The 14600-nt window shown below is 39.0% G+C and overlaps 1 protein-coding gene across 7 annotated transcripts in view; it reads left to right on the top strand.

Moving 5' to 3' along the window:
* Nucleotides 1–14600, top strand: part of GAPVD1 (GTPase activating protein and VPS9 domains 1) — a 72454-nt gene that overhangs the window by 50569 nt on the left and 7285 nt on the right. For 4 of the 7 annotated variants that reach the window (XM_027035117.2, XM_053204617.1, XM_027035115.2 and 1 more), the window contains 9 exons: nucleotides 3433–3510; nucleotides 3646–4016; nucleotides 4982–5069; nucleotides 6075–6155; nucleotides 9696–9818; nucleotides 11383–11512; nucleotides 12525–12634; nucleotides 12830–12989; nucleotides 13831–14018. In XM_027035117.2, coding sequence (XP_026890918.1) covers nucleotides 3433–3510; nucleotides 3646–4016; nucleotides 4982–5069; nucleotides 6075–6155; nucleotides 9696–9818; nucleotides 11383–11512; nucleotides 12525–12634; nucleotides 12830–12989; nucleotides 13831–14018 — 1329 coding nt within the window. Of the gene's footprint in view, nucleotides 1–3432; nucleotides 3511–3645; nucleotides 4017–4907; nucleotides 5070–6074; nucleotides 6156–9695; nucleotides 9819–11382; nucleotides 11513–12524; nucleotides 12635–12829; nucleotides 12990–13830; nucleotides 14019–14600 lie in introns of those variants that run through there. The other 3 variants (XM_027035118.2, XM_027035116.2, XM_053204618.1) reach the window with 2 other exon arrangements.

The following is a 14600-nucleotide window of genomic DNA, read 5'->3' as shown; positions in this document are numbered from 1 at the left end:
GTGCATTATAGGATGTTTAGTGGCATCTCTGGCCTCTACCAGGAGCACAGCACCCCTCTTCTTCCGCTCTGGTTGTGACAACCAAAAATGTCTCCAGAAAGTGCCAAATGATCCCTTGGGGCACAAAGTAGCCTGATTTGAGAACTACTGTTGTAAATGAGCAATTTTCAGAGTATAGTCTTCTGGACCACTAAGGGCTCTGAAGGCCCTTTTGGGGGCTGCAGGGTATGATGTCAGAACTGTTTTCATAATCGTAAAAGGTTGTTGTCTTTTCTCTGTGTCGACATTGACACTGATGGTGCACAGGCCAAGGTGGGTAAATTTGCTGGAGCCTTAGCATGAAGCAGAGCAGTGATAGCAAAGTGTTAGTGGTCACTGTATACTCTGTTAGTTAGAAAGCTTTACTTAGAGTGTCTTTCATGAAGCAGTAAAAATTATTTAATTACATCTCAACCCTGAGTACACATCTGTCTAAAATTCTGAGGAAATATAAAATACCCCTAACGCATTTCTCCTGCATTCTGAACTGTGGTGAAGTGTCTCAAGGAAAAGCACTTGTATGGTTATTGGAGCTGTGAGCTTAACTAGCTGTTTCTTTTCTTGTTTGTTCTTCACAGAACACCATTTTTACTTGAAAGAATGACTGACAAAAACTGTAGTTATTCAGATTTGGGTGTTTGGCAGGCATTTCTTAAAAATTAACAGAGTGAGCCTATCACTTCAAGGAAAACAACTGACTTTATTGCCAATGATAAAATTCACGCTTTCATATAAAAATCAGAATTTCGGAAAACTTGTATCCACCTCCATGACCTTGACAGCTTTCTGATACGTAAAGACTCTTCTGGGGAGATTGGTGGTATTATTAAGATTGTGGTTTTTTAATATTATGTATTGAAATGTGTCAACCTGTGGAAGATCTGTATATCTAATTAAACCAGTATTTTCCAGGTGATCAATACATGATGTTACAAAAATCATTTAAAGTGCAAGAAAGACAGACCAACTAATTTTAATGTAACAGAGTACAAAAAGTTCATTGATTTGGTGTCACATTCCAAATTGTAGCTTACCTTTAAAATACTCCTTGTCAAGATTTGGTGTGGTAGCACAGAAGAATGTCCACAGTTATCTGAAAAGGCTGTTATATTAAAATATCTTCCCATTTCCAACTACATGTCTGCGTGAGGCCAGCTTTATATGCTTCAACCAGAATACATACCGCAACAGATTGAAAGTAGAAGCTTATGAGAATCCAGAGGTGTTCTGTTAAGCCACATGTTAAAGGAATTCGTAAAAATGTAAAACAGTGTCACTCTACTTGTTTTTTACTTTGGGAAATACTTTTTCATTAAAAAAGAGTTATTTGTGTTACCATTTAATGGATATGTTTAAATGAATTAATATATAAATATTTATGTTTGTTTTCAGTTGTAATTTATGATATGGTAACTATCAATATGCACAACCAACATAAATAGGCTCTGAGGGGCAATAGTTTTTAAGAATGTCAAAGTGTCCTAACAACAACAACAAAAGAATGTGAGAGAGTCCTAAGACCAAAATGTTAGAACTGATATTCTAAGCTGCCTTTCATAACAATACACTATTTTTATAATTTTAATAAAGGAAGGTGAATATAAGACCTAGAACAAAAGAAGAATCAAAAGGCTTAAAATCCAAGTACTAGCGTTCATGATCATGAAAGAGCTCAGACTCAAAAAGTTTAGAGTAATAGTTTCTTTTATATATTTAAAAATTTTAGCCTCTGCATATTTAATTAGCTGTTTCAATATTTCTGATTTTGGCTGTGTAGACATATGCTTAGAGGAGTCATTTTTACTCTGTAGCTGAAAATACTTCGAGTTTGTTTTGTGGTGTAATGTGGTATTATTCATTTTTGTTATGAGTTCTTTTATAGTCATTTGCTGAGAGCAATATCAGAATTTCACATTTTACAACTTTCTATTTATACTCCTAGGTAATATTCCCCTTATTTTTATAGGTAGAAGGAAGACGAGACTCAGGGAAGTTGTGACATTCTGAAGATTTTGAAGTGATTTACATTTTTTGGCTCTACTCTTTACATTAAATATAATACAGTTTGGCCATTAAAAGTAATCAACATGTGGATGTTAGACCACTTAAATGTCATTAAAATCCATGTAGGTAGATAAAAACATACCATGAATTTGAAGTAATCAGAATATATTAGGTTCTTTTTTTTTCTTTTTTTTTATTACTTAAAAAAATTTTTTTTAATGTTTATTTATTTTTGAGAGACAGAGACAGAGCACAAGTGGGGGAGGGGCAGAGAGAGAAGGAGACACAGAGTCCGAAGCAGGCTCCGAGCCGTCAGCACAAAGCCCGATTCGGGGCCTGAACTCACGAACTGTGAGATCATGACCTGAGCTGAAGTTGGATGCTTAACCAACTGAGCCACCCAGGTGCCCCCTAAATGTTTATTTATTCCATTTGAAAGTGTGCACGAGCAGGGGAGAGTCACAGAGAGAGAGGGAGAGAGAGAATCGCAAGCAGGCTCGGCACTATCAGCTTAGAGCCCAACGTGAGGCTCGATCTCACAAACTGCAAGTCCATGCCCTGAGCTGAAATCAAAAGCCAGATACTTAACCAACTGAGCCACCCAGGTGCCTTGTTTTGTTCCTTCCTTCCTTCCTTCCTTCCTTCCTTCCTTCCTTCCTTCCTTCCTTCCTTCTTTTCTTTTCCTTTCTTTTCTTTTCCTTCCTTCCTTCCTTCCTTCCTTCCTTCCTTTCTTTCTTTCTTTCTTTCTTTCTTTCTTTCTTTCTTTCTTTCTTTCTTTCTTTTCTTTCTTTCCTTCTTTCTTTCTTTCCCTCCCTCCCTTCCTTCCTTCCTTTCTTTCTTTCTTTCTTTCTTTCTTTCTTTCTTTCTTTCTTTCTTTCTTTTCTATTCTCTTCTCTTTTCCTTTCCTTCCTTCCTTCCTTCCTTCCTTCCTTCCTTCCTTCCTTCCTTCCTTCCTTCCTTCCTTCCTTCCTCTCTCTCTCTCTCTCTCTCTCTCTCTTTCTTTCTTTCTTTCTTTCTTTCTTTCTTTCTTTCTTTCCTCTTATGTTTGTTTATTTATTTATTTTGAGAGAGAGTAAAGAGGACCAAGCAAGGGAGGGGCAGAGAGAGAATCCCAAGCAGGCTCCTCCCTGTCAGGGCAGAGCCCGAAGTGGGCTCGAACTCATGAACCATGAGATCATGATGATCTGAAATCCAGAGTTGGATGCTTAACTGACCAAGCCACCCAGGTACCCCACATTCTTTTTGTTTTTTTTTTTCCCTGATATGCCCCTCAAGTTTTATTGATCAGAAAAGGAAAACCTTGGAAGAATGCTAGAACCTTTTTCACTGTGTAGGAACTCTTACTGAGTGATGAGTTCTGATTTCTTACAGTTTGCCTGTTTGTTTTAGGCGCCCACCAGCTGACCTCTCCTCCTTCTCAGTCAGAGTCTCTACTTGCCATGTTTGATCCACTGTCTTCACATGAAGGTAAACTAGTCAAATGAGCTTTTTGACTCTTACCCTGGGCAGGAGAACAGAGCCAAAATCCTTTGTTAATGCCTTTTTTGGCATTAAAATGCCTAGTTCTGTCTCAGTTGCAAACTTTTTTTCCTCTTGTTCCAGGGGCTTCTGCTGTGGTAAGGCCAAAGGTTCACTATGCCAGGCCATCGCATCCACCACCAGATCCCCCAATCCTGGAAGGAGCTGTGGGAGGAAATGAGGCCAGGTTGCCAAATTTTGGTTCCCATGTTTTAACTCCAGCTGAGATGGAAGCATTCAAGCAAAGGCATTCATACCCTGAAAGATTAGTTCGCAGCAGGAGCTCTGATATAGTCTCATCTGTCCGGCGACCTATGAGCGATCCCAGCTGGAACCGACGTCCAGGGAACGAAGAACGAGAACTCCCTCCAGCTGCAGCCATTGGTGCTACTTCTTTGGTGGCTGCACCTCATTCATCATCTTCATCCCCGAGTAAGGACTCCTCAAGAGGAGAGGTATGGGACACAGGCCATATCGAAGAATTGTGCTGATTGTGGTCAGCTTTAGTGTTCTATCTGCCTGGCTGTCTTGTTATCTGAAATTAACATGGCATATATAAATCTAAGAGGAAGGACAGACAGTAGTTATGATTAAGGGTGATCTGTCCATCTAGTTTGTCCACAACTGTGGTCCATGGGAAACCTGTACTGTTTTGCTTTTGTAGTAATATATTATGCATTTTTGTGACACTTTTAACTTTTCTGCAAGCAATTTTTTATTTAATTTCATTTAAACCTTACAGTTTCCTTCTGAGTTGAGAAAGTAAATGATTTGTCTGAGGCCACATGATAGGCCAGTAAAGGAATTACAGTTTCTGCTCTTTGACATGTGATCTTAATAACTCATGATAATTGGTGATCAAAACAAGAACTCTGAAGTTGGTTGGATCTGGGTTTGAGTCCCAGCTATGCCACAGGCAGACTATGTAACTTTGGGGAAGATGGGGAGATAACCTTTTTTAGCCCCTTATTTCTCATCTATAAAAAGTTTAATAGTAGTATTTATCTCCTAAGGTGACTGTGAGGTTTAAATGGGACTATATATATCCTTATACTCAATATTTGTCACACAGTGCATACTCAGTTTTATTAGTACTACTACTGCTGTCGTCTCTGCTACCCCTCTAGACTTTATTTGCATTACGCTTACATCTTCCCTAAGTATTTATTGAGTGCCTGCTGTATGCTAGGCTCTGTATTAAGGTTTCAGTTTATTAACAGTAATGAGATAGTGCCTGCCCTCAAGCAGATCATAGTCTGGTGCTTAAAAGGTGTACTTCCATATTTCAGAAGCAATAAGAACAGTTTGTTTTTAAGACAAACAAGAGTGGTTTTTGTATTTCACAGACAAACTGAAATCCTTTTCATAGTAATTTATCCTGCTGTCCAACTCCAAATAAAGCATCAAACTTTTTCTACAGACTGAAGAACGCAAAGATAGCGATGATGAGAAATCAGACAGGAACAGACCTTGGTGGAGAAAACGTTTTGTTTCTGCCATGCCTAAAGGTAATTTTATAAAATATTAGAATTATATTAGCAACAAGAAGCAAAGCCCCCAAATCTCTTCCAGAGAGCCAATATGTCAACTTCTCTGTGAGGCTTGCTGGGCCTAAGTTTCTAGCTGTTTTGAGGGTATAGAAAATGGTTTCACTCAGGTGAATGCTAAGACAGACCTTTAGAAATGATAGTTCTTGTTCATTGCATGAAGTGGTAGTGGTTTCATACGTGGAAGTCAGGCAGGTGACGGCTGTTTAAATATCATATATTGTTGAAGTTAAAGATAGGACTTTTGACATATGTATTGCTAATAATTATTGCAGGAAAAAGGGATGCTATTGGTAATTAAACATTGAAAATTTATCCTTTACATTCCTGGAATAACTTAAGCTTTTTATGGTTATGTTCGTTGAGAATGTTTATATCCTGAATATTAGTGAGTATTTTGGAAGGCAGTTGTATAAAATCGTTTTATTTGCTTTCTCTTTTTTTTTTTTTCCTTGTGAATAGCCTGGCATTGTACCAGTAGATATTGAGAATTGAGTTGACAAAAGCGTCTCTTCCTGCAAGGAGAGATCGTCCAGGATTAAAGCTAGGGACTTCTTCTGAAGGCCTCTTCTCGGCACTGTGGCACTCAGGAGCTGAGGAACACTGCTTTCACGCCGCACTCAAGCCCACTTGATGAGGAGAGAATGAGACTGAGAGCTTTGAGTGTGTTGTTTTTGAGCAGAGGTTAAGAGGCAGTGGTTTTGATTTAGTCCCAATAGATTCGAATTAAATCATTCTTCCTGTGGCAGATGACCCCAAAGCAGATTCTGCAAGCTTCTGTAAGAACCTTCAATGCTATCTTAAGAACGATTATCAGTTGACACTCGGGATTTCTTAGCTTTTAAACTTTTCACCTTCCTTTCACTTAGAAATGTTGGCACACCAGTTAATACTCCAAAATGACTGCTGTCTTCCGAGTAGTGCAGTATGTTATATGTCACACTACTGACTTTATTTAATTTCCAGCTCCTATACCATTTAGAAAGAAAGAAAAACAAGAAAAAGACAAAGATGATCTGGGGCCTGACAGATTCTCAACACTCACAGGTTTGTAGACCATGGACTTCCTGGCTCCTTCATTCCCAGAGCACATATTTCATAACACTTTTTCTTGGGTGCCATAAGCGTTGCCTTTCTAGAAGAATGTGTTTGTGTGTGTACAGTGGGGAGTATGTTCTTCATAGCTCTGTGGTATCCAGTTGGTGGCCACAGTGAATCTCAGTGTGCTCTTCCTGCAGACCGCCACCACCATCATCATCCTCATTATCATAACTTCTGTTTATGAGGAGGCTCCCGATCGTGGGCCTCTAGGCATTCCCTACAACTCGACATGTCAGTGGGATGATGACACACAGTGCCTTTTAGGAAAGTGTGGTGATGGTTCTAGTGCGATGCATGCCACATCTTTGGAACGTTGATTGTATAGTTTTCGCTAATGTTGATCAGAGAATTCTAAATTTATTTCCATCTATAGTTCTTGATTATTCGGGATCATAGGGAAATTCTGCTTGACCTAATCGTTTCCTTTTTGTGTGATAAAATGTTCAAACAATATCATAAATTTATGAACTTTGCCAGTTTTTTACAGCTTGAATCCTTTTAACATTGCTGTCTGGCCCAAGGAAAAGACACCTAGGGGTTGGGTTTTACTTTATTCAGCATTTGTATTTTTGCAGCTTTCTGTTTGGCATATTATGAATGAGCACCCTAAAAGGAATGAGTTTGAGGAGTAGTGTTAATGACCCAACCTTGAGTCTGATAGCTTTGTACTGTTTCCGAGGACTGTAGAGCATCTAGAGGGAAATTAATTTCTCACCTCCTTTTTTTCTTACCTTGATTTTCAATTATGTTATCCCACTAAGTTAAAATGAAGATTTTTATTAAAAAATGGCATAGGTTTCCAAAGAACATCCTCCTCAGAGAGCTCAGTATAGTACAGGTAGAATCCCATTTTAATGCATGTTATTCTAATATCTGGCTCCTTCTAATTGGATGTATTTCCATGGTCTAGCATACCGTCTGGTGAGGTGACTTTGTGGGAATGAAGGGCTTTGGAGAGCAGGAGCTGGGCTTCCAGGCCATGGTTCTGTGCGAGAGCCAGCAAGCCTCTCTTATTCAATCAGCAAATACTTTCTGAACATCTGACTCGTGCCAGGCACTGTGCTAAGTGTTGTAGTTATTAAGTCAAATCACATGTCCCGTCTTCTTCAGGAATTACAGTCTGATTGAGAAGAATTGGAAACATTTGTTTCCTGTCCATGTTCCTAGTATTAGAACACCACCAGCATTTATGGAGGGAAATTCTTATAATGAAATCTGTTTTTAAAATGTCGAATCAGTCATTGGAGAAGTTATAAATTATTTTTTACTTGTGTCTTTGGGCAAACATATTTGTTGGTTCTTGGTGCCTAATCTAGAAGCTAAGTAGGGTAAGTTTTTTTCCATAAGATACTTCATTTTCTTTGTATTTGATTCAAGCAACTTAGATTCCCTACGAATGTAGAAATATTTCTACCCAGTTCTAATTAGTTACCTGTTGAAAATTATCGTTAAAACAATTTTTAAATGTTATGAAAGGATATTTATTAACAGTCTGTCCATAGTCCAGTCACCCTAACTGTTCTTTATTTTTTTTTTCCATGTTCTTTCCCAGTCTTTCCATATTTGTATGTGGCTTTTTCATGACTGAATCAGATTATGTGTGTAACTTTGCATCCTTCTTTCACCAAATGTGATTTCATAAACCCTCTCCAGTTTCTACTAGACATGGTTGGTTTTTAATAATTTGTAGTGACTCACAGATAATCTGTCATATCATTTTATGGCCTCCTGAATGTTCTCTTACTTTTGGATACTTAAATGGTATCCAGTTTTTTACTGTGAAAATAATGCTCACAGCTTTGTATATACAGCATTTTTTGTTTATTTCCATTATTTTCCTGGGATGAAATTCTTTTTTTTTTAATTGTTAATGTTTATTTGAGAGAGAGAGGAAGAGAGAGAATCCCAAGCAGGCTCTGTACTGTCTGCACCAAGCCCAATGTGGGGCTCGATCCCACCAACTGTGAGATGATGACCTGAGCTGAGGTCAAGTCAGATGCTTAACCTACTGAGCCACCCAGGTACCCCTTCCTGGAAAAAATTCTTAAGAACGGCATAGAATTAGAGGTTGTAAGTGACATTATGGCTTTACGATTAGCCAAATTTTATTCCCTTTTTCAGAGCCCTCAACAGCACTCAAAACCAATAGCAAAAAGGTACTCCCCTTCCAAAGAAAGATTTTGTAATGATAGATGTTTTATCAGTTTACATTTTGAAGATCAGATTTTATTAGAACTCTTTTCTCATGAATTCAAATACCATTACAGCAGAAAGATTCAATTACTTTGCAAATCCTCTTTTTCTGTAATTTACTGCAATTATACAGAGATATGGATACTAAATTTTATTTTCCATGGAAACAGAAGAGCCCATGAGCATATACTGCTTAACCTTTCTATACCTGATTTCCTCCTCTAGAGAGTGAAGGTGATAAAAGTACCTCCCTGTAGGGTTGTTGTGATGATTGAGATTGTTTGTAAAAGGTGCTTAGCACAGTTTCTGGCATGTGGTAAGTGCTCAAGAAATGTTAGCTGCTATTATTATTAGCTGCTATTACGCACACCCATATATAATCTAGTGATTTTTTATGTGTTGTTAGACTTCTTGAAAAATGGGATTCTACCGGAATACGGACATTTGTGGTTACCTGCTTGGTCTGGATCTATGTCAGGAGTTTGCATTTCACTATAGAACTTTATTTTGTCCCATGGATCTGTAGCAGCTCTTTGCTTTGATGACTGTTAATTAATGACTCTGCCATCTTAGGCTCCAGGAACACATTTCAGTGTGCTGATTTTGTTGACAGGATAATGGTCCTGAAAGTAAACAGTGCTCCATCTGTGATTGTGATAAGCTTTTTCTCCCTATACCCCGGGTACATTTCCAGCACTCTCCAGCAGTGGCTAGATTCACAAAAGTGCTCTCTTCCAGCAGCTTCACTGTCGTGGTCAGATTTAGTGAGACAATATTAATATCTAAAGGTTTGAAATGTGTAGAGAGAGAAAGTCATACAGCAAGAATGGAAGAAGGCATTTTTTTTATTATTTAAAAGGGATTAATTCTAAATTTGATACTTTTTTTTACCCTTCAGCATGGAGATGTCTGAATAAATGAATCTGCCTATAACAACGCATTGTTGGAAGTTCTGTTAGCATGCATTGCTAATAACAGTGACTTGAGTTATAAGCACTTTAGAAACCCATCATCCATTTAGTCTGCACTGAATTTCTTAACACCATCATGCAGAATTTTGGCGATGATGAGAAAGTGGAGCTAATCCTCCCAATTGCGTGCTTTGGCAAGGCTCTCAGACCTAGAAATGGGACGAGCAGGCAGCTGCATGGTGCCTCTTAACATTGAGATATGTGCTCTTTTTAAGTCTCACCTCCTAATCCGTCTTTGGGATTATGCTACTGGTATCATACTAACATCAGAGTTGGTGCAAACCAAGGGAAGCTAATTCTCTCACTCTCCTTTCCCCTGCAGATGATCCCAGCCCTAGACTCAGTGCACAAGCTCAGGTCGCTGAGGATATTCTGGACAAATACAGGAATGCCATTAAACGAACCAGCCCCAGTGAAGGAGCAATGGCAAACTATGAAAGTACAGGTGATAATCATGATAAAGATTTGAATATAGTTAACCCTAAACAGTGTGGGTGTGGGGGGTGGGGAAGGGGGTAGGGGCACCAACCTCCTGCATAGTTAAAAATTGATATGTGACTTTTGACTCCCCCAAAACTTAACTGCTAATAGCCTGCTGTTGACTGGAAACCTTAACAGTAACAAATAGTTAACACATATCTGTATGTTTAATACACGTTTAATACACTGTATTCTTACGGTAAAGTAAGCTAGAGGAAAGACAGTGTTGTTAAGGAAATCATTGTTAAGGAAATACAGTCACAGTACCGTATGTATTTATTGAAAAAAATCCATGTAGGGGTGCCTGACTGGCTCAGTCGGAAGAGCCTGTGACTCTTGATCTTGGGGTTGTGAGTTTGAGCCCCCACTTTGGGTGTAGACATTGCTTAAAAATAAAATTAAAAAAAAAATAAGGAAAGCAAATCCATGTATATGTGTACCCATGCATTTCAAACCTGTGTTGTTCAAGGGTCAACTGTACTAACTTTGGTATCACAATGAAAAAAGTGATCTGAATAAAAAGTAGCTTTTTAATAGCTACTTTGAATAGTGTTCAGAAAAATATGGTATAATCCCCATGATGAAGAGGAGAGGAAAAGTATATAAAAGCATAAATTGTATGCACATGTGTTTATGCTTGTATGTGCACAGTGTCTCTGGAAGAATCTGACAAACCTGTAATGTGAGCTGGCTCAAGGGAAATTCATAGGGAGCACAATGGGAAGCCGGAGTAGAGGAGAACTTCCATACTTATTATTTTGAAAAAAATAAATAACAAAAGATTTGAAAGAATAGTACCGTGGAGGTCCATATTCCCTCTACCTTTATCAGGTGTTAACATTTTGCCACCTTCTCTCCATGTATTTTTTCCTGAAGCATTTGAAATTATCTCCTAATAAACATATTTGCCCTGTGTAAGGACAGGATCTTTATTATATTAACGAATTTTTATTCCTTTTGATTTTGTACATGAACATATTCTCTAAATTGGTTAATTAGAAACATAAAAACCGCTGCGGGAACCACGGATCTGTCCTGGCTGCATTTGTGAGTTTGTCCCAGCTCATTCTTGGGCAGTAGGAAGGGCGCTCAGGTCTCCCAGCCTCCTTACTAGGGTGCGTGGTTCACCTCAGCAGCCAGCTAGCCCAGGGCTTTTACAGCAAGCCACTTTCTGATTGGGCAAGACCCCATGTCTATAAAAGAGGGTTTTATGTAGAATGATTTTTGAGGCTTCTCTTGGTTCTGTGGTTCAGTGAATCTGATTAGAGCATTATCTGTTTAGTCACAGACGTTTGCTGTTTTGAGTTAAGATTGGTACAGGAAGTAAAAATCATTCACTTCTCAACAACTGCTCCCTTGATTTATTGTCATTGCTATCAGCTTGTTTAAATGAAGTGCTTTTCCTTCTTTCTCAAAGCACTCCGGCTGAAAAGCACAGTGCAAATTTATTGTTGAGTTGCTCTGAACACGTACTAGTGCTAGGCCCCCAGGTTAACCTGCTTATCCTCTCTGGGGGTGGGTTTGTGTAGAGGTCATGGGTGATGGTGAGAGTGCACAGGACTCTCCTCGTGAGGAAACACTGCAGAACATGTCGGCTGATGATCTCCCGGACTCCGCGAGCCAAGCGGCCCACCCTCAGGACTCCGCTTTTTCGTACAGGTATTTCTTTGAGAGGATTGCGAATTTGTGGGTTTGGACTTTCCATCAGCACTGTTGTCACTGCAAGTCAGGATTCATTGAGCCATCTAGTAAATGTATAAAGCAGGGAAGTCGTCTGGGTGACTCGTTCAGTTGAGCATCTGAATCTTGATTTCGGCGCAGGTCCTGATCCCATGGTTGTGGGATCGAACCCCACATCAGGCTCTGTGCTGAGTGTGGAGCCTGCTCAAGATTATCCCTCTGGCCTTCTCCCTCGTTTGTGCTCTCTCTCTTAAAAGAAAAAAACCAAACCAAAAAAAAAAAAAAGTATAAAGCAGAGAGAATGAATGAAATGCAGTTTCCTGAGAAAACCTTGCTTCACTTTGGATTCCATACATCAAACACTTTAATTCAGGAGTGAAAAAACAACCACCTCGTGTGCTCACAGGGACCACATACGTCCTTTAAATGAAACAAGTGGCAGTGCCTTTGCAGACCCCAGGCTCCCTGCCCACGTGGGAAATGCTGGGGGAGACCAAGTGGGTGGTAGGGTCAGCCGCAGTTTCAAGCAGTAGAGTGATAGAAAGGGCTTCTTGTCGAGTGGTGAGCTTGTCTTGTGTCAAGATCAACCTTTCTCAGGAGACTTGGTGGACAGTGTTCTTAGTTTGGATGGTGAGATGGTTCTGGTGACTTCTGTGGTCCCTCCTGACCCTGGCATCATGGCGCTTTCTCATTCTCCTCCCAGTGGCCGTTGTGGGATTTGGTTTATGTTACAGGGTCCAAAAGGATTTGTTTGATTCTGGTGACTTTACAGAATAGTCCTTGCTCAGAGCATTTTTATATAGCCTTGCTCCTGGGGTAACAAGTAAAGCCTGTTCCTTTAAGTGAGCTGTCAGTAAATTAAAAATTAATTTTTTATTTCTGCTCGAAACATCTGAGTCCTGAGGTAGCATATTAGTTTGTATAGTGAGGGTTCATAAAATATGACCATCTCTGGATAAAGAAATTAATGTACTTTTGGTTCATTCTTCAGAGATGCAAAAAAGAAACTGAGACTTGCTCTTTGCTCTGCGGATTCCGTTGCTTTCCCAGTGCTAACCCATTCAACAAGGAATGGTCTACCAGACCACACAGACCCAGAAGGTAAGTTTTTCCTGTATTTATAGGTTGGATCATATGAAACCGCCTGTATTCCACTGTATTTAAGCTGTGTAACAATTCCATATGGTTTAGTTCTGCTGATCCATGGTAGAGCAGAATGGGATATCCCAAAGGCTGAGGGATGGTATACAATGGAAATTCTCAACAGTAACAGAATTCTGTTGTTTGTTTGTTTAGACAATGAAATTGTTTGCTTCTTAAAAGTTCAAATAGCTGAAGCAATTAACCTACAAGATAAGAACTTAATGGCTCAACTTCAAGAAACTATGCGCTGTGTGTGCCGCTTTGATAACAGAACTTGTAGGAAACTGCTGGCCTCTATTGCCGAGGACTACAGGTAATTACCCAGCTTGCTTCACTTGTCAGCCTATTTTCAGCTCCAAGTGTCTTTTTTTATTTCACAAGTGAATCTGGGCTTACTGCAATGTGCTTGGCTGTGTTTACCTGGATGACGAACACGTTTGGATATTTATCTGGAAGTGTAGTTGTAAATGAGCAGTTCTGACTAACAGCAAATTCAGCTTTGCACAGAAGCCGTGCTAGCAGAGGTGAGGCCAGAATAGCTAGGATATCCTTCTCCTTTTTTTCGGGGTGATAGGAAAAACTATTTCCTGGAGTAGGGAAGGAGTAGGCCTAAAAATTGCTACCCTCTGTCTGCTGCTAGCCCTTTGCTAACAGTTCAGGAGAAGAATGTAATAGAGATCCTTGGGAAATGAAGAGGCCCCTGGGCTTAGGGAATGGGCACTTTAATGATTGTTACAATTAGACTATAAGCAAATAATTGATACGTTTAATGGTCTAGTGGTGTATTAACCTATATTTTGTAATTATTTTAGTCTTCTATAGCTATCAATTTCCTGTGAAGTATGAGGTCCTATCCTACCAACATGGAGACGGTGGGCCAATATAAAATAAACCAACGATGCCAAGGGACTTAGTAGCATTTAGTGAGTTGGGTAGCTAAGTGTTCAGCCCAGTAGACGTTATTCTTCACAAATACGCACAATGGTTCTGTTTCTTAAGCAGGCAGCATTATTAGTCCTCAAGACAGTTGTCTGCAGCCTGACGTGGCTAATTGGTAAAACCAAAGTCTATGAGAGAAAAAATTAAGACTTTTAGTCTCCAAAAAAGTGTGCACTGTACGTATATGATGTCCTGCAAAGCATATTTCCTTTTAGGAAAAGGGCCCCCTATATTGCTTATCTCACTCGCTGTCGGCAAGGACTGCAGACCACACAGGCTCACCTGGAAAGGCTACTGCAAAGGGTCTTGCGGGACAAAGAGGTGGCCAATCGATACTTTACCACCGTCTGTGTAAGGTTGCTGCTTGAGAGCAAAGAAAAGAAGATCAGGGAATTCATTCAAGGTAACTAAAGACCTTTAGTTGAAGCATCTCTTCAGCCATGGATTCATGGGGAGATATGGAAATTTTTGTTTTGCTAATTTGAGTATCTGCATGTCTACAAGTAGTCCCTTAAACTCCCACGTGTTTTATGGATTCTTAATTAAACCTTAACGTCCAACCAATACGTTCCATTTTTATCCTGGATCGAATATCTGTAGTTTATACAAAATTGGGAAAATTGGTTAGAGTTTTGGATCCTGTGTATGTTTTTCTCACATTTAAAAATAAAGCATATCATTTTTAAAAAGCTTTTAACTTTTTAATTTTTTAAATTACACTATAATTAATATATATATGGTGTTATATTAGTTTTAGGTGTACAGTGTAGAGATTCAGTAAGTCTATACATTAGTGAAAGTATGTCATTTTTATATCGTTTTTAAATTTTTATTTTTTTTCTTAAAGTCAAAAAAACCTTTTTTTTTCAAAGTATGTCATTTTTATGACAAACCCCTTGCTTTTAAACTTTTGCATATTTCTTACGTATCTTCTGATTTTAATGATCTGACCACATTCTCCTAAAATAAGCCATATCCATATACA

The sequence above is a fragment of the Acinonyx jubatus genome, chromosome D4 (genome assembly GCF_027475565.1).
Source record: "Acinonyx jubatus isolate Ajub_Pintada_27869175 chromosome D4, VMU_Ajub_asm_v1.0, whole genome shotgun sequence".
Classification (NCBI taxonomy): Eukaryota; Metazoa; Chordata; class Mammalia; order Carnivora; family Felidae; genus Acinonyx; species Acinonyx jubatus.
Note: the sequence above shows the minus strand (reverse complement) of the source record. Positions and strands in the feature narration are given on the sequence as shown.